At 36.1% G+C, this 24,904-nt stretch overlaps 3 protein-coding genes across 8 annotated transcripts; 1 reads left to right on the top strand and 2 right to left on the bottom strand.

Moving 5' to 3' along the window:
• Nucleotides 1-1,757: 1,757 nt before the first annotated feature.
• LOC112742740 (uncharacterized) lies at nt 1,758-2,684 on the bottom strand. The gene has a single exon (XM_025791970.1). The coding sequence runs from the start codon at nt 2,682-2,684 to the stop codon at nt 1,758-1,760; it is 927 nt and encodes a 308-aa protein (XP_025647755.1).
• A 1,305-nt stretch (nt 2,685-3,989) lies between these two features.
• Nucleotides 3,990-17,636, top strand: LOC112743481 (laccase-7). The gene is made up of 6 exons (XM_025792692.2): nt 3,990-4,123; nt 4,852-5,003; nt 14,367-14,608; nt 15,474-15,599; nt 16,027-16,992; nt 17,242-17,636. The coding sequence occupies exons 1-6, from the start codon at nt 4,031-4,033 to the stop codon at nt 17,370-17,372; spliced, it is 1,710 nt and encodes a 569-aa protein (XP_025648477.1). The 5' UTR covers nt 3,990-4,030; the 3' UTR covers nt 17,373-17,636.
• LOC112743480 (RCC1 domain-containing protein RUG3, mitochondrial) lies at nt 15,344-24,688 on the bottom strand. Of its 6 annotated transcripts, none has more exons than XR_011870974.1 (9): nt 24,228-24,688; nt 22,230-22,904; nt 20,993-21,132; nt 20,315-20,509; nt 20,071-20,199; nt 19,834-19,989; nt 18,850-19,129; nt 16,065-16,947; nt 15,344-15,848 (listed from the first exon to the last, which is right to left on the bottom strand). XR_011870974.1 is itself a non-coding variant. In XM_025792691.3 (7 exons), exons 2-7 carry the CDS (start codon nt 22,787-22,789, stop codon nt 18,936-18,938), a joined length of 1,374 nt encoding a protein of 457 aa, XP_025648476.1. In that variant the 5' UTR covers nt 22,790-22,904; nt 24,228-24,688; the 3' UTR covers nt 18,238-18,935. The 6 variants fall into 6 exon arrangements, 1 of the variants encoding a protein (XP_025648476.1); XR_011870973.1 differs by lacking the exons at nt 15,344-15,848; nt 16,065-16,947 and adding exons at nt 18,238-18,457; nt 18,593-18,761; XR_003171963.3 differs by lacking the exons at nt 15,344-15,848; nt 16,065-16,947 and adding an exon at nt 18,238-18,457.
• Between the last annotated feature and the right edge of the window lie 216 nt (nt 24,689-24,904).

The following is a 24,904-nucleotide window of genomic DNA, read 5'->3' on the forward strand; positions in this document are numbered from 1 at the left end:
TAAATATCAATCTAATCATTTCTATTAAAATAATTTCTAAGAGTTCAAATTAATAACATAATTCATTTAAAACAGAATTAAATTATACGATTCTTCTTATCAATTATCAAAATTATAATTTCAATCATACCAAATATCTAATAAAGATTATATAAAAATTCTAATTAATTTAAATTTCAATTATCAAGAAACTCTATTTAATTACCTTTAGAAAAATAATTTTCTTAAAATAAAATTATCAACAAATAAAATAAATCACAAATAACTAATTATTTGATTTTCAAAAACTAGGGTTATTACACCTTTGGGTTATCATGAACCCCAAGAATTTCCCAGCTTCAACAGCGAAGGCACACTTTAACGGATTGAGCCTCATTCCGTGTCGACGAAGAGAGGCGAAGACATTTTCTAGGTCACTCATGAGGCCGTCAGCTTTGTCTATCTTGACCAAGATATCATCCACATATACCTCTACCGTCTTGCCGATGAGGTCTCTGAAGACCTTGTTCATCAGCCTTTGGTATGTGGCCCCTGCATTCTTTAGTCCAAATGGCATTACTTTGTAGCAGTATGTCCCTCCTGGCGTTATGAACGCCGTTTTCTCTTCATTTGGCCGATGCATCGGTATCTGATTGTACCCAGAGTAGGCGTCAATGAAGCTCAGATACCGGTACCCCGCCGCCGCGTCAACAAGAGCTTCGATGTTGGGTAGGGGGAAGGAGTCCTTGGGACATGCTTTGTTAAGGTCGGAGTAATCCACGCACATTCTCCATTTCCCACTAGGTTTCTTAACCAATACCACGTTCGACAGCCACGTCGCGTAGTCGAGTTCTCGAATGAAGCCTGCTTCTAGTAGGTCGGCCGTCTGTTTGGCCACCTCTTGTGCCCTTTCTTGAGACATTTTTCTTCTCCTTTGAGCCACCGGCTTTGCCTCCGGTCTCACGGCCAGGTGGTGCGACATGAGTTGGGGGTCTATACCCGGCATGTCGGCCGGGGTCCAGGCAAACAAGTCGCCGTTGGCTCTGATCATCTCCATCAGGGGTTCTTTCAAACTGTGGGGTAGATTCCTGTTTACAAAGGTGAACCTCTCATCCGAGTCGCCGACCCTGAACTTTTCAAGGTCCCCCTCTGGCTCCGGCCTGGGTTTGTCATCAACTCTGGCATCTAGGTCGGCGAGAAAGACACCAAATGCTTCTTTAGATTTCTTTCTCAGGGAGAAGCTGGCGTTGTCGCATGCGACCGCCATCTCCAGCTCACCCCTGATGGTCCCCACTGATCCATCATCAGCTACAAACTTCATTAGCAATAACTTGGTGCAGATCACCGCCCCAAAATCATTGATGGTTTTCCTCCCCAGGATGAGGTTGTAGGCCGTGGAGTCTCTTAAGACAACGAACTCCGCCATGAGCGACCTCTTCCCCCTGCCTCCCCTAATGGAGACCGGGAGGGAAACTACACCGTCTAGCTTGATGAAGTTATCGCCTAGGCCTACCACGCCGTGTTGGTGTCCTTTCAGGTCGGTGTCCCGTAGGCCCAAAGCATCGAATACATTACGGAACATGATATTGGAGTCAGCCCCCGTGTCCCCCAAGATCCGCTTTACTAGGCCGGTGCCCACCCTGGCCGTGATCACCATCGGCGGGTTCTCTGCAACCTCATCAAACCATTGATCTTCGGGGCCAAAAGATATTGAGAGTACCCTCCAGGAGGTCGGCACGGGGCCAGAGGTCATTGCTAAGACCTTGGTGTCCTTCTTACTAGCCGATTTTGATCTGGGAGGGATGTCCCTTCCAATTACCACATACCACAGTGAGGCCACGCTCACTGTCCTCCTCGGGTTCCCGTCTTCGCCTTACGGCACGGCTTTTGTCATCGGTTGATCGGTCCCTCCTCCTTGGTTCCCTTATTAGGTGGGAGAACTCGGCTAACTTTCCTTCTCGAATGACCTGCTCCAGGGCATCCTTCAGGTCAAAACAGTCTTGAGTCTTGTGCCTATAACCCTTGTGATAATCACAATAGAGGTTCTTGCTTCCTCCCATCCGGTCCTTAAGTTGTCGGGGCTTCGACAAGATGCCTTTGTCGGCGATCTGCTGATAGACCTCGACGATTGGAGCCGCTAGGGGGGTGTAATTGGTGAACTTCCCAACACGGGGAAAGGGTTTGAAAGTCTTGGCCGATCCTCCGTCTCTGGAGTGTTCCTTAGACCTTTTCCCGCTGCCAGATGGGCGGGCATTAGAGCATGCGAGCTGTCGTTTATTGGCTGCCATGACCTGACTTACTTCTTCATCATTGATGTATTCCCTGGCTACGTTGTGAATTTCCTGCATTGTCCAGATGGGCTTGGTGGTGAGGTATTTTCTGAAATTCTCATTTAGCAAACTGTTGGTCAAGCACAAGCCGGCCACCAAATCAGTTAAGCCGTCTATCTCGAGGCACTCATCATTGAATCTGTCCAGGTACTTTCTGGTCGGCTCGCCAGTTCGTTGAGTCACTCCTAGCATATTAATCGGGTGTTTCACTTTGGCGATACGCGTGGTGAACTGGGCCAAGAAGGCGCGGCTGATGTCGGCAAACGTGGTTATGGAGCCCTGGGGAAGGGCATTAAACCACCGAATCGCTGGCCCATCTAAGGTTACCGGGAAAGCCCGGCACCTTACTTCGTCGCCTACCCCTTCCAGGTTCATCCTGGCTTCGAAGGCCGTTAGATGTTCCTAAGGATCTTGAGTACCGTCGTACCTCATATCTGTCAGCTTATCAAAGTGCCTCGGCAGTCGTACTCCGAGGATCGAGTGGTGGAAAGGGGTGGCTCCCATGACCACCGATTGTCGGGGTCTCCTAGGTCTCTCCCTGCTGTGCTCTCTGTTAGGCCGGCTTCTCCTCACCCTTTCTCGGCGGTGCTCTCGTTGTGGTCGGCTGTTCTCTGTCGCTTTTCCAGTCTTCCCCTTCAGTGTCTCTTGTTGGTGATCGGTTGTAGACTAGGGGGTCTGCCGTCTCCTTGGCGCCTCTCTGTCCCTGGCTCTCTGATTCTGTCCGAGGGCTCGGAGTGCGCCTAGAGTGACTTCTCCGAAGACTCATTTCTCCTCTTTGAGTGGATCGGGAAGGCTCTTGGCTAGGAGTAGGCTGACGCTTTTACGGTTGGCTACTTCTCGCTCCAAGTTCTGCACCCTATGGCGCAGCTCTTGTATTATCCTAGCGCTGTCGCTGCCTGTCTCTCCAAAGGGTCGTCCCTCTGGATGTCGCGGTGGAGATCTGATGCCTTCGCTTATGGGAGCTCTGGCGGCTACCCCACTGCCTCGGGGATCCCTTTCCTCCCCGCAGGGCCTGGCTCCTCCGTCGGCCCCACCAGGAACCAAAACAAAGTCCATATCGGCAAGGTCCCCACAGACGGCGCCAATGGGTTCTTCGTGAGATGAGGGGGTGCCACCTGCAAAGACACTCCGACACTCAAGTCAGTGGGTGTGCAAGTGGCGGAGAGGAAAAGGTGTGATGACGTACCTTGGGGGAGGGGTAGGACCCTCCCCTTATATATCTTGTCAGTGGGTGGGCCCCGCGAGGGGAGGCTTCCTTCCAGGAAGCTTCGCTTCCCACAGCTGTCACGTAGCTGTCAGCCGAGACACGTGTCTGGGTCGTGGACCCGACGGGTTGCACCTTCTGACCCGACCACGCAGATCAATTTACCCAAGGACCGGGCGGTAATTTCGCTCAGCTGGGCTGGGCCGTAACAATTATTATATATAATATATTCAATTAAATAATAATAAAATAAAATAAAATATTTTTATTATTTTAAATTAATTTTCTATTATTATTTTTAAAATATTTTTTTATAATAAAATTAATATAAAGAACGATGGCCATATTTAATATCATAATAATTAATAAGTAAACGACCACTAATACATCATTGGGACATGCAGCACCATATGGTGGCTTTTTCTACATATATATATAGTATCCAAAACATTCACTGGAGTAACACACAAATAATTTCCCTTACTCTTTAAGATTACATAAACATCTATATATTAGCATGAAGCTTTTGGTGTTTCCAGTATTAGCATGGAGTTTCGCTCTTCTAGCTTCTTCCTTGGCTTCAGCTGCCATTGTAGAACACACCTTCAATGTAATCCCTAATATCATCTTAATTACTTCCTAATTGTGTGTTAATTCTTGATACACTGTGTTTTTCTTTTGTTTCTGACTTCTATTAAACTAAATATTATTTATGTAATTATTTGATTTGCATTCTTGTTTACTATTAGATAATATAGAGTAATACTAGAAAATCAACACTATAGTAGCCAATTTCAATCAACACTATATTTTTTTTTTTTTTTTGTTGAATTTGAATTTTAGGTTTTTTTAATTATGTTTTAATTGTTCTTATTAGACAAATTCCTTATGAAACCCAATTTTTTTTTTTTGTTGAATTTGAATTTTAGGGTTTTTTTTAATTATGTTTTAATTGTTCTTATTTTTAAGAATTTTAGATTTTTTTTTTCTTTGTTTTGAATATTGGCTGCAATATTGACGCGACAATGTTAGTTCCCCAAAATGTTCTCGTTGATAAAATATAAATTTAATCTAAATAGAGTTTATCGCAATAACAGATAATACGAGGGTGTTCTAAAAATATTATTAGTGGTCTTTGATAATTGAAATATAACAAAATGTTGAGAAAAAAATATGTGCCCTTTTTATCTTATTTTTCAAAAAGACAAAAGAAAATTTTCACTTCAATTATGTATTCGCTTTATATATACAATTTGCTTAATATATTTTCAACCGATTTGAACAACAGATTAGTTGTGATGATAATGAAATCTGAGTTTGATTGATGTATGCATGCAGATTGAAAACAAGATTGTAAAACGGATGTGCCATGAACAAGTGATAGTGGCAGCCAATGGACTCTATCCTGGGCCCACAATACACGTCACTGAAGGTGACACTGTCATCATCCATGTTCTCAATAACTCACCCTACAATATTACTCTCCATTGGTAAATTATTTATTTCCTTGCATATTTGTTTTTCAAATTATTTAACCTAATTTTCCCTCACCTTACTTTCCTAACATCAAATGATCAAACTGTTTGTACATTGAAAATATTCTTTGAATTATGGGAGATATTAGGAAGCTAATATTTTTAATGAAAAAACTGTAAAATTGATTAGTATTGTTGACTTAAATACTTAAATACAATACAAATATAAAAACAGACTAAATTAGTTGTTACTTAATATTTTCTGGAATTATTACAACTCTCTTTGACATGCAAAGAATATCTTGGATATTTGTAATCTTTAATTTTCCCTGATTTATTTAGAAATGATATTTTTATATTCAAATTGATTTTAATTTGTAATCCTTTGTCCATTGTCGTAACTCTTTGTCAAATTGTTATTGTACTGGTCAGGGCTTGTCTTTTATTCCAGATGTTTTTATTTTCATTTTTGATCTGTTTTATTATAGATTTTTGTATAGTAAATTATCTTCATGTGTTGACATACTTGACACTTAATGAGTTGTGCATGTGCATGGTGTTAATATGAGGAGACTGTAGTGTAATTTTATTGTTCAAAGAATTAGTTAAAAGATTGTCTAGCCAGCAAAGTAGTTAAGATGGTGTGAAAGGTAGAACTTTGGATATTTATCAAATAACTAGTAATAGAGAGTAGTATAAGTAGTTAGCTCAAGTGCATTTGTTCTTTATAGTTTATCATCCTTCTTGAATTTTCTCTCACAAACTCTCTTCCTCCTCTGTTCTCTCTTGACATGGATCACCAATTTTTCTTCAACATGTTAGCTGAAAACACTAAATTAAATTTAGTAAATTAATAGTATACTATTTTCATCTACACATGATTTTAATGATTTTTTTATGTAAGAAAACCAAAAGTGCGACGGAGAGTACAAATTTACACAATTTTCTCAAAGAAAAACACTAAATATTTCATTAAGTAAATATAATGTAACAAAATTATAAAATTGAGTAACTATTCTATCCTAACTAAATCTCTAATAAGATAGAAGATGGTAGTTGATGACGTGCTCTATTTTAATTGAATTCTTTCTAAATATATCTTAAACGGGTAACCACTCTACCTGTAACACCCTGTTACCATCAACCTTACTTTTAGCCGTAAAGTAAAGGATGACAAAGTGTCACGACAGTCTTAAAGTTTTTAATATATATATATATATATATATATATATATATATCCAGGAACTTATATAACTAGACGCCCGATGAAGGAATAAAGCTCAAAGTCGCATAAAGCGAAATTACGAAACGCGAAGCGTTCACACACTATAACTAAACACGTAGGCACGGATAGAACAAGATATAATATGTAAAACTTTGTAGATACCTCCAGGATACACAAGGTAATAATTAAATTAAACATGATATATATAAGTATAATATACAAAAAGAGGATTAGTCACAGCCTGCGAAGTTCAGGCTGGCTAATCAAACTGAATACAATAGAATTTTGAAATTTAAAATAGTTTATACAACTTATCTCTCAAATCAAGCCTCTAAGGCCATAAAGTCTAAAATAAAAAGGTGAGAGAAGGTACTACAATAAGATAATCAAAATACAAAAGAGAGCATAAAATATTCCGCTCCGTCACCATCTTGCAACTCACCGAGGTGGGTTACGACCTGAATCTGAAAAATAATAACATATGGTATCCGGAGGTTCTTAGTATGGTAACAGTACCTAATATGTAAGATACAAAGTTTCAGAATGCCAAAGACAATCCTAGAACTTCACATTAAATACAAATATTCAAGCTTAAAAACATAAATAACATAAACCATAAATAGGGTTATCCAAATTTAGGGGATTTCTAACTAATACCAGACGCACCACTGCATCCCACAGCCTTCGCCAACCTAACTTCCGTGCGATTCCATTGCCACCGCCTCCCAATCCTCCTCAACGCCAGTAAAACACATTTATTGCAAACAAGTAAAGCACAAATAATATTGAGGTAGAATAGGTAAGTCAACTAGCATTTAGACATATTATTCAATTAGGCATAACTCAAGTAATCAAAGCAAGCAAGCAGGTAAAAGATGCATATGATGAATGTCTGTTGTATTTGTCTCGTGATATCACTTGTCGGTTCAAAATGCCAACCCAACACATCTCCGAGATGTCGCCTTTCTGCCACGACCAGGGTTATAGTGCCCTACTCACTCTCTCTAGTACCCAGCACTTTATCATGCGTCCCGTGAGTTATAGTGTCTGGCACACTCTTTCGGGTTATAGTGCCCCAGTTCACTCTGGCGGCAGAAAGGTTATGTGAGTGGGAGACTGTCACAGTCCTCACATCTCAACATAGGCAAGAGATTGCCTTAGCCCCTACGTCGGCACCGCTACCTCGATAAGTAGGAGACTGCCACAGCCCTTATCCGAGGCGCATAGCTACTTACCAATCATAACAATTCAGTAATACACCACAACTCATAGCACAATTCTGTTCATACTCATGCTATTAACCATAATCATTCATATTTCTCAAGTCATGATCACCTCAACACCCTGCCCAAACACGTCAACTATTCTATCCACAGAACTTTTCTAGCCTAAGTCACCGTCTTCTAAGCTCATAGCCAAAAATATCCCTTTTATTCACTTATTATTTTCTTCCTTGATTCAAGGCCTAAAAATTAGCAAAAAGGTTTTAAACAAGTGTTACAAAAGTTTACAAGCTTGCCGGGAAGGTAAAACAGTTAAAAACATGATTTTAGATGAAAACAGGACTTGTGCGTACACACAGGGTTGTGCGTATGCACGCACCAGAAGTGTTTTCTCAACCTGTGCATACGCATAGAGCTGTGCGTACGCACACAAAGTAAAATGTTCTATTTTGTGTATATGCATCAATACGTGCAGATGCCTTCAACAGAAAACTCTTCCCAGCTTGTGCGTACGCATGATGTTGTGCGTACGCACAACTTGTAAATTTCACAAAGTGTGCGTGTGTACACCCCTTGTGCGTACGCACGAGTCACAACACTCGTTCTACTCATAGCGTAGGTACAGGTGTGTGCGTGCGCACAAAAACTAGAACTCATAATTTTCTGCAACATCACAAAATTCAGATTTTTGACACCAACTTCCAACAATCATATCTTTTTCTATAAAATTATGATTTCCACAAAATCTATACCGTTTAAACCTCTTTGAATTATCTTTTATTTGATATAGAATTTAATAAATTTCTAAAACTAAATCTCAAGATATGATCCGCCAAAGTTAGCCTAAAATCTGTTTTTACCAAAACCTTAAAAACTCAAATTTACCAAAACTTTCAATTAAAAACTAATTATTCACAACCCAACAATACCAAAATCACTCAAGAATCCATACCAAATATTCCTCAACCATATCAATCATTCAATCATCTAAACCATTTAATATTCACCTCATCTAACTCTAAATTCAACCTAAATCACACAAAAACTTATAAATATCCATCATTATTCAACTATACAACATCCAACCTTTAATATTCCAATTTATCAACTATTTCAACACTTATCAATCCAAGCATCAACTTATCATCATCAAAACTCATAATCCACATCATTTATCAACAATATCAACACTCGCCATCCATTATCAACAACATCAATATTCATCGTTAATTATCAACCAAAATCAATAATCATCACCAATATCAACAAATATCACAATTTATCGTCAATACCAACTTCATATCAAAAGATCATTTCATTCAACTTATACAATTCAAATCCTATCTTAAAGGCCACTAGCCTATATTTCACGAAACATTACTGGTGCAAAATTTATAGCCCACAAACTAACCGGCAAGTGCACCGGGTCGTACCAAATAATACCTCATGTGAGTGAGGGTCGATCCCACGAGGATTGACGGATCAAGCAACAATGATTGAGTGATTGACTTAGTCAGACAAATAGAAAATGGTGTTTTGAAAGTTCAACTACATTAACAGTAAATCAGAGAATCAGAAAGTAACGGTAAACAAGTTGTGAAATATATATGGAGAAACAGTTAAGGCTTCAGAGATATCTATCTTCCGGATTGACTTTTCTTACTAACTATTTTAATCATGCAAGATTCAATTCATGGCAAACTATATGTGACTAAACCCTAATTTCTTAGACCTTTTTAGTTTCCTTTAACCTTCATCAACCGCTAATTCCTTAGTCACTTAATTCCAATTAGAGGGTGGAGTTCAATTCTAGTTCTATGAAACAAAAACCCTAATTACCCAAATATAAGAGGATTATATATCACGTATCCCGTTAAGTTCAGATAATTAGAAATTTAGGAGAATATGTTTTCAAACTGTTGTTCAAGTAAAGAGCTTTTCCAAGTTATACAAGAACTCAATTAGAATCAAGGTCATACTTTCGTTCCACCCAAATTCATAAAATAAAGAACGAAAACAATTCTTGAAATATAAATTAGTACATGAATTAAAATAGAAAAATAATAGAATCAATCCATACAATAGATAGAGCTCCTAACCTTAACAGTGGAGGTTTAGCTGCTCATGGTTCAGAGAGAAAATAAGGATTCTGAAAAACTGTAAATTGCGGAATGAGGTCGAAGAGAAGAGAGGAGCCCGAAGGGCTGATTCTTTTCCCTTTTATATCTAATCCTAATTAATGTAAAATATATTTTTTAAAACTAAATAATATTTTTTCCTAATTATAAATAAAATAAAATTTAATCAAAATTTGTAAAGCCTTCACGTGTAGTGCATCCTGGGACGAGTGGGGACCATTGGCTTCATTAAGGGTGGCGCCAAACTTGGAGGAATCCAAGTTTGGCATGGAGTGTGCAGAGAAGCCTTCCTTTGGAATGTTAGTTGTGGCGCCAAACTTGGAAGGATCCAAGTTTGGCGTGGAGGTTGTGCGTAGCATCCCTTAAGCTTTCTTGTTGTGGCACCAAACTTGAAGTTCTTCAAGTTTGGCGTGGAGGTGGCAGTGTTGCCTTCTCTTGGGACTTCTTTGCCAACGCCAAACTTGAGTAATCTCAAGTTTGGCATGGAGTCTTGCGTGAAACTTCCCTTTGGAGCCCTTGAGTGGCGCCAAACTTCTCAAGTTTGGCGTGGAGGAGGCTGAATGATCTTTCTAGGTTGGCACCAAACTTGAGCTTTCTCAAGTTTGGCTTCAACATGGCAGCAAGCAATTCTCTCCACTCTTCATCCTTGGCGCCAAACTTGAGCTTTCTCAAGTTTGGCTTCAAATTCTTATTATGCTGTGGCTTCGTTTCTTCATGATAACTCTGTCAAATTCGTCCAAAATGCTACCTGAAATAAATAGAATTACACACAACTCAAAGTAGCATTCATAGTGGCTAAAAGATATTTAAATCTTGATTAAACTTAACAATTTGAATGCAAATTCACTAGGAAAAGATAGAAAAGATGCTCACGCATCAATTACATATCACATAAAGAAAACCAAAACCATACATTGACCGATTCTCACGCAACTCAAAACACCAAGCCCAAACTCAAAGCTCCAAAATTACCAAGCTCACTCCAACAAATACCAAGCCTCAATCTAACATCATATAACATACAAAAACATCACTAGGGCTAACCCAAAATATCAAACCACAAGAGTTTGAAAAGACTTACCTTACCCAACAAGAATAGGGACAAAACCCAACAATATTCTAATGGTAGATCACTCCTAAATAAACAAAGTCACAAAATCTACTCAAAAACTAGAACAAAAAATGCAAAAATGTTAGGGCAGAAAACTGGAGTACAAGTTTAGAGCTTTTATCTACAAAGCTTAGTTAGAAATAACGGGTTCGGCGAGAGTTTCGCGTGACCACAAACGGCTCCTCAATCGAAACTCCGTAGCTCAAGTTATGGCCAAAAGAATGAGGAGATGAATAATGTTCATCCCTCTCTTCTCTTCTCTTCAATCTATCCAAGTTCTCTCTCTCTCTCTCTCTTCCCATTAAAATGAGTTGAAAGCTCATTAATAGAGCACATATATGTTGGGTCTTGGGTCTGGTTTGGATCCGGTCCAACCTGTTAGCGTTTTTGGTCCGTTTGACTCAATTTTGAGCCAAAACCTTTAAGATTAGCGCCCGATTTTTTATTCTAAATTATTTTTGTCCTTTCAAAACAATAAATTTCAATTTTCAAAATCTTATTTTCCAAAATACGCAGTATCAGACAGACTAGAGACGGTACTACCACCTTAATCACCGGTACGCATTTGTATAAAATTTTTTCGCAAAAGATACATTTTTTCACTCAAACAAATCCATTGAATTCAAATTTCACCTTTATATTTAAAAAAAATACTTCTATATTTTTGAGCCTAATCTAAATAATTAAAAATTATTATTTTATTAAAGCAGTTTTTTTCCGATTTTTACACTACCTAAATTAAATCTCTAACATAAAAATACAAATGGTAATTTATAATATTCCATCAAAATCAAGTCCTAATTACATCTAACATACCAAATCAAATGGTATAAACACTTAACCTAAATACAAAAAGAAAATATCGAAAGTACAAAATCAATTTTTTTAACCAAAAAAATAATTAATAACTTGGTACACAAAATAAACGTGGAGGCACAACACACAAAGAAAAACCTTACAACTTTTTTTCTAACACTCACTACATTTTAATTTCCACCATGAAAAATTAAGCTATAACTAAGCCGCCTATTTATACTAATTCATAGGTAGTGAAATTACAAAGTAAATATAACAATTTGTGATATTATCAATTTGCATATTTATGAGTTGTAAGTTGATAATTTTAAGTTAAAATCTTTGATCAAATAATTAACTTTTGACCTTTAAATTAGACAAACTTAATTTTTTAAAGAACTTTTGACCTTTAAATTAGACAAACTTAATCTTTTTATCTATTAAATCTAGTTTAAATAATTAAATTTTATTAGAGAGTGTCATATATCTTTTTAAAGAAATAATTCTAAATAAATTTAGATAAATGTTATTTTAGATATCTAAAAAAGTAACACAGAAAAATTTAAATAAGTGTTGTTTTAATTTAGGTATTAAAAAAGACAACACTCACATATATTTTCAAAGACAACTCGTAAAAAGTATTATAATAAAGTAATTCGTCAAGCATTACTTTTGAATCCTTACTCAAAGTTGTTTTATATAGAAGAAAAGAGAACGTTTTTTCTAGTGTTGCTAAGAAAGGTTCCCTTTGATGCAAAAAAGCGTTGTTTTAGACCAAACATAATTATATAACCAACCTTTCAAAAAACGTTGTGTTTTATCAAAAAGTATTGTCTGATAAAAAATATTGCTTTTTCTTATTATAGATAATATTTTTTAAGAATTGCCTCAGCGTGAATTTATTGTAGTGTTTCTTAAAGTTTTATGTTGGTCAAATTGCTTAATTATCAAATTAAATTGATTTTGCTTTCTCATACTTTACATATTACCTATACAAATATATTTATGGGAAATGATAATACCACATTCATTTTTTATGGTGCTACTCCACAAATTGGTTTTTGTATTGTATGTTTGTATTAATTTAGAGGGAAAAAACAAAAGTAACATTATCAAAATAAGAGTGACAATTTTCATTCTTATATTTATCACTTTCCTATTCAGTATATTTAAATATTTAAATTGTCAACAAATTTTTGTTCTAATTTCTGTCAGCATTATATTGAAGTTTTTCAATGCGGTCAATAATCATTGTTGAGTCAACTTTAAATTTTTTTTAAATCACTACCATTTATTTTCTTTTTTGGTCTTTTGTTTACGTCATCAAAGATATTAGTTTTTCTTATGTTTGATAATATAAAAGTATACCGAGATATAGAGAAGAAAGTAAAAATGATGTTTTGTGAGTTTCTTTCTTTCATTTTTTTTTCTTGTGTTCACTCTGTATTTTATGCACTCTCTTATTCTGAATGTGAGTGTGACCCTTTCTTATTGGCAAGGATTTTATTTCTGACTTGTTTTATTTCTCTTTTTCTGTTAGCTGTGTTCCTAAACCAAATTTAAGCAGATAAGGTTTTTTTATTCGTTATTTTTTATGCAAGTTCCTCCTCTGTTTTGCGGAACTCTTTGGTACGGTAAATTCATTCACCGAAACAAAACCCAATAAAAGAAAAAGGACAGATTATGAGGCTTTCGGCAAAAGATGGTTTTGTTTTGTCCCATGTTTGTTGCTAATCTTTTAAGAAATATTGCGTATTAATATTAATATATAGAGACTACTATACCGGTGTATTTTATTGCATGTGGTAGTTATTATTTGTTAATTAATTTCTCAAGCAATCAATATATTGTATATCTATAGAACTGAAAATAATAGGAAAAAAAATGTTATTTGTGCGTGAAGATTTAACATTCATGAAAGGCAGGCTGGTTTACACAGTATATAGAGAGTTGATTTGAATATTAAAAGATAAAAAATAAAACTTTATAATTGTCTCTACGTAAGATATTTACGAAATGCCTAATTTTATTGACTTATTTTTTATATGTAGAACTAGCTAGTTATCCTGAGTAAACTAATGTCTAAATATAATAATATTAGCAAGGGATTCTCTTGAAATCGAAGTTGAACTTTGTCCGCAAGAATATTTTGAGCGAAGTTACAAACAAGTCTTAACGAAGATAAGATAATGATGACAATTCATTTAATAAATCAACTTGTTAAAGAATGAAAAAGAAATTGATGTAAACTATACTTCTTAAATTATCTATCAATTTGGCAATTTCATTGAGGCTCAAGCTAACAACAAACCTAAAATTATAATAGAGGCGAACCATTTTATACCCCTAGTTGTTTTGGTTATCTATCTCATAATCATTTATTTTCTTATGTAAACTTTATTATTAAATTGTCAAGTTATCCTTAATCCATAGGAATGTTAAAGGTTGAGTAATTGTCTTCTTGGTGAAAACTAAATGTGACTGCATTTTCCATGTAAGACATTATCCTTAAATCAGGATTATTTAGTAAATTTATTTTTGGAATCACTTAATTTTATATTTATTAAAAAGGTATATTTTTTTTACTAAAGAATTTAATTTGAATACACCGACAATATGAAATGTTTTACAGAATTATGAATCATTTCCGTTTGTCTCGATAAAATTCATGCAATAGATGCAAAAAAAAAATATTTCTGTTGATATAACAGTAAATAATAAATACATGTATTTTTTGGGTGACCTAATAATAAATGCACGAATGAAACTTCTTTATACGTAGCAATATTAAATTCTTTAATGAAAATTGCAAATAATTTGAACCAAAAAATATCAATCTTAATTTATGGCTAACTTCTCTATGGCACATTGAATTATGTATCACAGGCATGGAATATATCAGCTCTTTACTTCTTGGGCAGACGGTGTTGAATATGTAACTCAATGTGGAATTCATCCTGGACATAAATTCACTTATAAATATAAAGTCATAGGACAAGAAGGAACTTTATTTTGGCATGCTCACTCATTTGCCTTACGTGCTACCCTTCATGGTGCTTTCATCATTCACCCTCGCAATGGTCCATACCCATTTCCAAAACCCTACCACCAGGTTCCAATAATACTAGGTACAAATAAAAGATATTAGTTAATTTATTTTATACAATGAGTTTAATAAAGACGGATTTTTTATTTTAATAAATTAAATAAATAATTTATTTATTGAAATAAATAATTTTAAAACTTATTACGAAAATATATCATCTACCCTTATTTCGTTTATACTATAAACGAGATAATTTTTAATGTATTTTCTTTATGCTGTAAACGAGATATGTGTATTTTTTAATTTCTATATATTTCGTTTACACTATAAACGAGATACATTAAAAATTATCTCTAAACGAGATATATGTATTTATAAATATAACATATATTTTTTTTAAAATAATAAAAAATATTAATAATTTAAATTAGACAAAACTCTTAAAAATAGAACATTTCAAATAATAGAGAAAATAGACTATTTATATAACATGAAAGATGGGCGGTTTTAAAAATTATCTCGTTTACAGTGTAAACGAGATAAGGATAGATAATATATTTTCATAATAAATTTTAAAATTATTTATTTCAATAAATAAAATATTTATTTAATTTATTAAAATAAAAAATCCTAATAAAGACCCATGTTTTCTATAAGAACAATTAATTAGTAATATTAACATGTGTCCTAAACCCCTATATTATATATGGAGAAGTCTAGGAGACCAGCAATTTTTGTATTTTGTGACCAACACTTAACCATCAAAGGAAAAGTGAGTGATCTCCTATCACTAGATGTAATCTCACACCATTGAATACACTATTAATGACTAATTGATGGTTACAAAATACAAAAATTGCTAGCTCCCTAACACTCCTCATTATATATACAGAGAGAGAGAGTAACATATTTAATTATTTATGACATTTTATTTTATCAAAATGTAGGTGACTGGTATGACACTAATTTTTTGGATGCTTTGGAAGGTGCACTCGTAAGTGGAGGTGTTGCTGTATCTAATGCCTACACCATAAATGGCTTCCCTGGCGATCTCTTTAATTGTTCTCAAAATCGTATGGCCTTAATTACTTAAATACTAATACTAATGCACATCATTTATACTAATGCTTATCAACTATGACCACGTACCAACGCAAGTTGGCACAGATGGATGAGGGTCTGTGTCCCTTAACCATCTCTCCCGGGTTCGATACTCACTGGAGGATGGGAATGGAATTTGCTTGCTTGGGAGGGTCGCCCACTTTGTGTGCCTCTGCAGTACCCGAGGGATTAGTCATTGGGCTTCCGGCCTGATGGATACCCTGGTGCAAACCAAAAAAAAAAAACTATGACCACGTAAATCTCAATAGAGATCAGTATATTTATTGTATAGATTAAACCGTACCAAATATTATTCATTGTGATTTCATTATTCTAATACCATTTATGATGTTGATTTTTTGTTTAATACTTTATAACTATTCAAACTCATTAATTCAGAGACGTTCAAGATGAAGGTGAAGCATGGAAAGACCTACCTCTTAAGAATTATCAACGCTGCACTGAATAACAATCTGTTCTTCAAGATAGCCGATCACAAACTCACGGTGGTTGCCGCCGATGCTTCATACACCAAACCATACGTTACAGACATAATTATCCTGGCAGCTGGTCAAACCCTTGACGTTCTATTCAAAGCAGACCAACCAACAGGATCATACTACATGGCAGCATCTCCGTATGGCGTTGGCATGCCACCTCCACTCTTTGATAGAACGATGACACGTGGCATCGTCGTCTATGACGGACACAATACTCGAGCTTCACCACCGGTCATGCCATTACTGCCTCCATTCTTTGACACGCCAACAAGTTTCAAATTGTTTAGTAACTTATCGAGTCTCGTTGGGGGCCCACACTGGGTCCCTGTCCCACTCAACGTTGACGAACAAATGTTCATCACCGTTGGGATAGGACTTGAGAAGTGCCCTTTGAAAGCCAAGTGTGTCGGCCCACTCAACCAAAAATTCTCAGCAAACATGAACAATGAGTCTTTTATGCTCCCTAAAGGGAAAGGTAATTCTATGTTGGAAGCTTCCTATTACAATGTAAGTGGTGTGTACACTACTGATTTCCCTGATAATCCTCCTATGGTGTTTGACTACACAAACACTAACCTCACTTTCAACATGAGCCTGGTATATTCGCCAAAATTAACCAAGGTGAAGAAGTTCAAGTTCAATTCCACGGTGGAGATTGTGTTTCAAAACACGGGGGTTTTGAAAGCGCAAAGCCATCCGATCCATGTCCATGGTCATAGTTTCCATGTTTTGGCTCAAGGGTTTGGGAACTACGATGCCGTTAGAGATAAGGCAAAGTTTAATTTGGTGAATCCTCAGTTCCGGAATACAGTTGCAGTCCCTGCAGGAGGATGGGCTATTATAAGATTCCAAGCAAACAATCCAGGTAATTGGCATTATCTAATGTGCTAATTCAATAATGTAGTAATTTCAATTGGCTAATTTAGGGTACTAGACTCTCATCAAACTTCTTTAAAATGAGGAAGTTGCTAAAGTAATAAACTAAGAGGTTAATCATCCTTAAATTAAGATTGTAGGATTCACATATGATGAAAATCCTTCACCTTATCACTTAACCAATTCCCTTACTTTAGAGGTCTAAATTCGACTCTCCTAAGTTTAATATCTGTTGCAGGGGTATGGTTTGTACACTGCCATGTGGATGATCATCAAGTATGGGGACTAGGCACTGCTTTTGTAGTTGAGAATGGACCAACACCTGAAACTTCACTTCCTCCTCCACCAGCAGATTTGCCTAAATGTTAGCTACGTCTCACTATGCAGTAGTTCATACTAAAAACTAAAAGTGGATGCTACTCAAACATGAACGAATTATTCAGCTATTTAGGAGTTTCAAAGAGACAACTACTGTTCTAATTAGATATTACTGTATTACTTTATCAGATGATTAGGTATCATTTCGGGAATATTAGCTCTAGTTCAAATAGTTTGTTTGAACAGCTGCTTTTTTAAGCAAGCATTTTAAGAGTATTATTTAATAATACCAAGTTAGAGGATTTTAAATTTTAACATCATGTGTTCAATACTGTTATTGGAAGCTTGATAATCTTACCTTTTTTAAATAGTAACCATTTATTTTTTTTTTTTAATCCTTAAAAATTGTTCTAAAGATATGTATTAACTAAAATGTTCTTCAATCATGACTTAACAAGCAATTTATGTGTACATGTATAAGATTAAAATAATTTAAACAGTATGTCCTGATTACGGTAATCAATACTTTAGTTTTTTATTGTAAACTGGTTTTCAACTGAATTATTACTTGGCTTATAATCCATTTACTTTTCATTCTACTCATATGATAACTTATTTCAGAACAATAAAGCTTATTTTATATTGTAAATGTGTTCCCAAGCATAAACTGTGTAGCAAGCTTAAGCAGTAGATTTCTTCAGTGAGGTGATCAAAATATAATTTAAATCATTTCTAGTCCCTCTAGACTTTCCATTGGTAGAGTTGGTACTCTAATTTAACCTTGTTCTTTTTTCCCAGCTTAGTTTTACTCCCCTTTAACTAGATGCTACTGATAATGGTTGCTAATAATTAATGTCAATCTTGGTCCTCTTATGTGCCAATGTAGCAAACAGCATAAAGCAAAGACACTCCTATCTTTTAGATAAGATAAAGCAAAATTTTAGCCACAAATCAAATAAATTGTTATCAATCAATATCAATACAAGTTGGGAGTAAAAGCATCAGCCTTATCCTCTTGAGTCTCTTATGACAACAATTACTTGAACCCAACAATCGTGGAGCACGGAGGAGAACTGTGCATGTAGTTCAGTACTTTGAAAGAAATTGTCCAAAATTGTATTGTCTATGATAGCTTCCTACAGACAACACAGACACTTATCAATCCTAGATCATTGCAACTTATGACAATTGTCTTAAATTCTCACTATGGCAATCCGACGGTGTAAATTTATGTCGATCTATTATGTACTAGATTTGAGCCGTTGGATTACCTTTGTGCATGATGCATCAAGTTCAACCAAGTTCAACTCAGTGCATCGTAGCATTCTCCTACAACTAAGTTTGAGATTTCCCAAGTACTCAGAAAGTTCATACTAACGGGATCTACTTCATCAAACCCAAGAAAGAAAATTTCCAGGATCCACGTGATGAGAATCGGGCCTTCAAGACAAGGATCCAAAATCAAAGAAATTTCCCATAATCTTGAGACATCTTATTCAACAAAAGAAAAGATTTTTATGAATTTTACCTAATGAAGCTTGCCTTTTTGCCTAAGAACTTTATCTTTGTTCAAGGGCAGGATAGTATCATCACGGGGTTTCTGTGTCAACAGTATCAAGAACCTCCCCTCAAAACTAAACACATGGAGTGGGTTGCACCATTTGCAACTGATAGAACTTTGTGGGGTCCCATTCCATCATCTTCCATTAAGAAGTTAACTTCAACAGGGCTTGGTTGTACTGCAGGTTTCCCAGGAACTCCCAACTGAGAATCCGTGCCGTTTCCCCACATGTACAGCTTTCCTGTATCTGTTTTCAACAAAAACAAAAGAGTTTACTATACCACTGATTGGAAATTATGGGAAAGTTTAATTATTAGGGGGGAAAAAAAAGAAAATTATCAGGAAAAAAAGAAAAATTCAATGCGAGAGTTTAATTTCCATCATACCACTATATATAAAAGTTAAAAGATAATTTCAGGCTGGCGCTATCTGACACTCAAATTTCAATGAGAATGGTGAATGCTAGACATTGAGATTGACAACCACTTATAAAAAAAGTTGGACACTGGACGAATAGCCATACACATGTTCCTTTAGGGGCTCTAGTTGGTATATGTGTTACTAAAGAACCACCCAACTTACATGCAAGCAAGGAATCACTAATTACTAGGAGATAATTGGTAAACATCTACATATTTTAAATCGCTTGTATAGTTTTATCGTTTCATCACTAGATATATTTTCAGTTTCTCCATATTTTCTTTTAAGTGCTCTTTCAAGTATATCATTAATTGCAGCATGACCAATTCATTCTACATTCTGTTAAAAGCTTTTCACTTTTAATAGTGAAGAGAGTGATGGCTGCTTACCAAGGTCTGATTGACCAAGAAGACATTCTTTTACTTTACATAAAGTGAGCTCATTTTGCAGGAAAAAAGGATAAAGTTTTTTTTAATTTATCTTACTTAAAATTCCAAAATGTAGAGACATAACACTGCGTTAAGGTCTTACCTGTCACAGCTGCTGCTGAAGAAGCCCCACACGAAATATATATAATATGATCTTCCCCTAAAGCCTCAACTACTGTTGGTATCTTCTGACTATGCAAAGATCCATGACCCAACTGACCATGTCCGCCATGTCCCCAGGAAAGAACTTTGCCATCATCTAATAAAAGTGAAAATTGAAATAGTTCAAATGATATGATGAAATGAAATTATTCAGCTGAACAATTTCACCTCAACTTACCAGTTAATGCTAGGGAGTGATATCCTCCACTTGCAATTTGAATTATTCGGACATTCTCAAGGCTAGGTATTGGTTTTGGTTTCCAACCACCGATCTTATCCCCTCTCCCAAGTTCATAGTTAGAATTGGCTGAAAAGATGCTAACATTGTCAATTTTCAAAATGAAAGTACTGGATAAATGAATTGTTCTGGTTTTTCAAGAGAAAATGTAGAAAAACAATTTATATAAAGGAAGTGACAATACCTCCCCAGTTCCACAATTGTCCATCAACTGTCAATGCCATTGTGAAAAAGCCCCCACAGGAAACGGCAGCAATGGGCACAGGTAATTCCTTTACTTTCGAAGGGATACTCAATCCCCCAGCATGATCTGGGCCTCGGCCTGGACCAAGGCCCAACCGACCATCCCCTTCATCTCGACCCCAAATATAAAGCTCCCCTGCATCCAACAGAAAATGCCATCAATTATATAGATTCGTCATTTCACATGACAATTTGTCAATGGATATAGGATTGAATATAACCCATCAAGTCTTCAAGTTTCTTCATTCAATAACTTAAGCTTTTAGGTATGTTGTTTTTGCCAATGCTAACTAAACTTTCTTCACCAAAAGGTAAGGAGTTTATTATCTACCACCCAATGGCTTGAATTTCAGCACATGGTAAAATCGGGTCAAAACATTGTCTATCTCAAGGTTCTTGTGCAAAATAAAAGGTAAGTCCATATCCGCAACTTGCAATTAACTATTCATAATTAATCAGGCTTTTACAAAATATGGAATAGAAACAATTTGAATTAAGTCAAGATACAACAAAAGCAATGAATTTGGATTCAAATTCAAACACTACATTATCCAACAATTCATCAATAAAATCCCAAACTCCAAATATGAACAGATAAAGTTCTGGCCATCATTTGAACCTGATTCTGTGACTGCTGCGGTGTGTGTTCCACTGGTAGCAATGTGTTGTATAGCTCCCTCCCAGGAGCCCCTTACCAACCTAGGAAATAGTTCTCTAGTATATACCGAATGTCCAAGTGCACCAAAACCACCATAACCCCTGCAAGCTTCATTTTCATTCATAAAATTTTTTATGATGGCCATTCCACACTCACAACCCATATAAGCTTCAAAATAAATATTCAACATAAAATATGGCAATCATTTTCCTATTTGATAGAAGTCAAAATCATCATCTGTTGGATAAGTGGATGCATGGATAGTCAGATGAACATTTTCATCAGCAACAAAGCAATGCAGCCATGCTTAGATTCAATCATGCAAAAAGCTTTCTTTAGTTACTATGACATTAAATTAAACAAAAACCAGCCTTTTCTTACTACCATATATTTGGCTATATCAGTCAACATCATTGGATTCCATTAAAACACCAAATTTCTGATTGATTACCATGTTCCACAAAAATCTATCATATTACTAAGCAAAGTTTTTTGGATAAATAAGATATCACAATGTTAAATGTTGAGACTACATTCACTTCCACTACTCTTCAAAGATAAAACCACGTCAATGATTTTTGACATAAAGTCAAAATCATAGGCTTCAAGTGAGCATTTCCATCACCAAAAGAGCTACAAACTCTCTGTCAAAACTCACAATCATGGTAACCAATGTAAGAGTCTCCCTCATAATTAAAACAATGACAATAAAACTTATTAACAATTGCCTAAGTGTGGTTATCATGGCAATTAACTTGTTATCAAGTTTCAAACCCATTACAATTCGATCAATATAGAACAACTCAAGAAACAAACCTCCTTTTCTCTCTATACAATAGAGGAAGGCTCAAATATTGATAGAATTCATACAATTCTTCTTTCTACAACAATGCTTTTATGAATTCCGCTTCATTTCTCATATCATATTTGTCATTTAGTTATAGTATAAGATGATGGTTCTCGGCATGATTAGCTTCGGACTACAAACCAAAGATCAATCAAATTGTACTTGTTTTTGACAATAGATCTGCATCAAAATACATGTCATTTTGAAAATTGAGCACATTCATAATTAACTAAATCTTGATATAAATTGTATCTAAAAACATTTAATTGTTTTACTAAGTTTTCGAAGCGATCTAATTTTTACAATTGCAAAAAGCTACATAGACTAAGCCAGAGTTGAAGAGATTCTAACCATGTGAAAACCTCGCCGGCGGAGGTCAGCGCTACCGAATGCAGGCCACCAAGGGCTACAGAGCGAACACTATCAAGATGTGGATTCAATGAAGGAACAAACAAGGGATTCTCATGTCCAAAACCCAACCTTCCACCATCACCTTTGCCCCAAACCAACAGGGATCCATCAACAACCAAAGAAGAGTGAAAAAGCCCACACGAGATGCCAACTTCAACAACCTCTTCCTTCTTATTCTTCTTATTCTTCTTCGCACTGTCGCCAGCGGCGGTGGCCGGTTTGTCCAGAAGGCGGCCGGGGGTTGGGGACAGGCCGAAGGAGTTTTTAGGGAGGACAAGGTTCGCGACCGGGGCAGGGTAGAGGCGGATTTCTTCGATTCCGCCGCCAAGTTGGCCAGAACCGCCTCTGCCCCAAGAAAGAAGCTGGAGTGTTGCAGCGTCGTTTTGGTTAGAAGTAGTGTCGTTTTCGTTGAAGGCATAGAGAAGGGGAACTTTTGTGGCAGTTGAGAAAGAGGAGTAGCGGTGAGTAAGAGTAGCGATTCGGCGGGTGATCACAGCCATCACTGCTTTGCTTTATTATTTAACTTCAAGTATTTTCTCTTAAGTAGCTTTTAACTTCGCACTTCTCGCAGTGGATGACTTCGCACTCCAAACTCTCCGTCCGCACTGCTGTCACCTTTTTCACAAATTTGAAAGGGTAATTTTATACATTTAGAAATTGAGAAATGATATATTAAAAAAGAATAAAATTATTATTTTTTACTGTAAAACATAGAGAAATGATATTTTTTATGTCACTGCACATTATATTTTTGCCTTCTATATTTGCCAAGATTCTAAAAACCGGATCGGTCATCGACCACTCTAGTTACTGGTTTACTAGTCCAACCGATTCAATCATGGTTCAATTGAAATAACTATTTTATAATAAATAAAACATAAATAAACACATAATTTATGCACAATTTTAACAAGGTTGTTAGCACAAAAATTAACAAAAATAAGGATAAACACAGGGCGAATGTATAATTGGCAATATTCATCAACCATGGAAAATGTAAGTTCTCAAAAGCCTATGCTGAATTAACCAGCATTTAACAATCTAAACAAATATAAATAGATAAAGCAAGATTAACAAGAGTCATCGTTTGCAATCGACCCCATTCTGCTATCAGTCCCAGAGGAGAAGCATGATGTAATAAGCTCAATTCAGATAGAAAGTGAGAAAGAGCACATCTTTATAATTAAAATAGCAAACATTTCTAATAACTAATGACAACATCTGAGCATACCATAATTCCCCATGTCCCACAACAAAATCTAAGCAGAACATATAACAACTTTTAAAAATCAATCTCAAGAAAACCAGTCTTTTCCCATAGAAGACCAAAAATGAAAACACATTGTGTTGTTTCACCATTATACCATGTCATAGAGGCTGTGCAATTGATACAGTTGGAAACCAAAATTGAGTTCCAAAAAAAAAAAAAAACTGGGTCAGAAAATGCAACTTCCCCATTTTTACTCCTAATCTTCCCTGTATTCCCCTATCATGGTCACCAACCCAAAATATCAACCATTTGACAAAGAATTCGTAGTTCAGCAACAGTTTTCTGTTAGCATCTATGTTGGACCTTGTAACAAGATAAATTCACAGCTTATGAGAATTACTTGATATTCTGAACACATGAAAATTGGGTCTCCTATCCTCTATTTCTCCATTTTTTTTTTCTCTCTTCATCTTAATAAAATTCTTCTCTCATGAAAACTAAATAGATAAAAAAAATCTAGATAAAAATGAAAATCTCTAAATGGATGAGCAATGAGCAGTGACAGAGTCATCCATCATCAATTTAATCAACAAGATTAACAAGATTTTCAATTTAAGCAAGAAGCAGTGAGCAATGAGCAGTGACACAGTCATCAATAATCATCAACCTGACAGAGCAAAGCTAATCAACCAAGAACGTGGCTGAGCACTGAACAGAGCAACCATTACCTTCGGTGAGGGCAGTGAGCAGAGTAAGAGGAAGAAAAGTTGAACGCCATGGACGACGGCGACCCCTCTTCGTCCGTCTTCATGGTGGAGACTTGGAGCACGACAACCAGACGAAGACGGAAGCTCCTGAGCGCGACGGACGGCGGCAGAAGCGCAGACGACGGACGCCGATCTTGAGGAAGAAACTGCAATGGGTGAGAGTGAACAGGGGTTGGAGATCTGGAGCACGACAACCAGACGAAGAGAGAAGCTCCTGAGCGCGACGGACGGCAGTAGTGTCTCTCTCCTTGCGGCGGTGATGGAGGTTAGATGGCTAGGGTTTGGTTTTTTGAGGGCAAGAGCTCTGAACTTCCGAGTCTAAAGAAAGAAACGTGTGAGACGGGTTTGGTTCTGGGAGCATCGTTTTACAGAAACCGGCCGGCTCTCAGTCAGATCGATCTAACCCACTGATTCAGTCTGATTTTTAGAACTATAATATTTGCATAAATTTGAAAAAAAAATAATATTTTTTTTTTTAAAGAAAATAGCTCAACACATCAAGTGGAGCAAACACTAGTAGACAAAACAAAAAATCATAAACTACGCTATCCAACTCCAAGTAATATTACTGTTTATCCCATTGACATCTCCGGCATTGCCATCAACAACAAAAAGGATCTCCACCTAGCCACTCCTTA

This window comes from Arachis hypogaea, chromosome 14 (genome assembly GCF_003086295.3).
Source record: "Arachis hypogaea cultivar Tifrunner chromosome 14, arahy.Tifrunner.gnm2.J5K5, whole genome shotgun sequence".
NCBI classification, from domain to species: domain Eukaryota; kingdom Viridiplantae; phylum Streptophyta; class Magnoliopsida; order Fabales; family Fabaceae; genus Arachis; species Arachis hypogaea.

Bases quoted from the DNA above. Each gene is read 5' to 3' on its own strand.
- LOC112742740 (XM_025791970.1), bottom strand. From the start codon at position 2,684: ATGAACCTGGAAGGGGTAGGCGACGAAGTAAGGTGCCGGGCTTTCCCG.
- LOC112743480 (XM_025792691.3), bottom strand. From the start codon at position 22,789: ATGGCTGTGATCACCCGCCGAATCGCTACTCTTACTCACCGCTACTCC. The intron at 20,510-20,992 runs GTTCAAATGATG...TGTTGGATGCAG, and splicing joins CGCAGCAGTCACAGAATCAG to GGGAGCTTTATATTTGGGGT. The intron at 20,200-20,314 runs GTATTGTCACTT...GCATCTTTTCAG, and splicing joins ACAATTGTGGAACTGGGGAG to CCAATTCTAACTATGAACTT.
- LOC112743481 (XM_025792692.2), top strand. From the start codon at position 4,031: ATGAAGCTTTTGGTGTTTCCAGTATTAGCATGGAGTTTCGCTCTTCTA. The intron at 4,124-4,851 runs GTAATCCCTAAT...GTATGCATGCAG, and splicing joins TTGTAGAACACACCTTCAAT to ATTGAAAACAAGATTGTAAA. The intron at 5,004-14,366 runs GTAAATTATTTA...TATGTATCACAG, and splicing joins TACAATATTACTCTCCATTG to GCATGGAATATATCAGCTCT.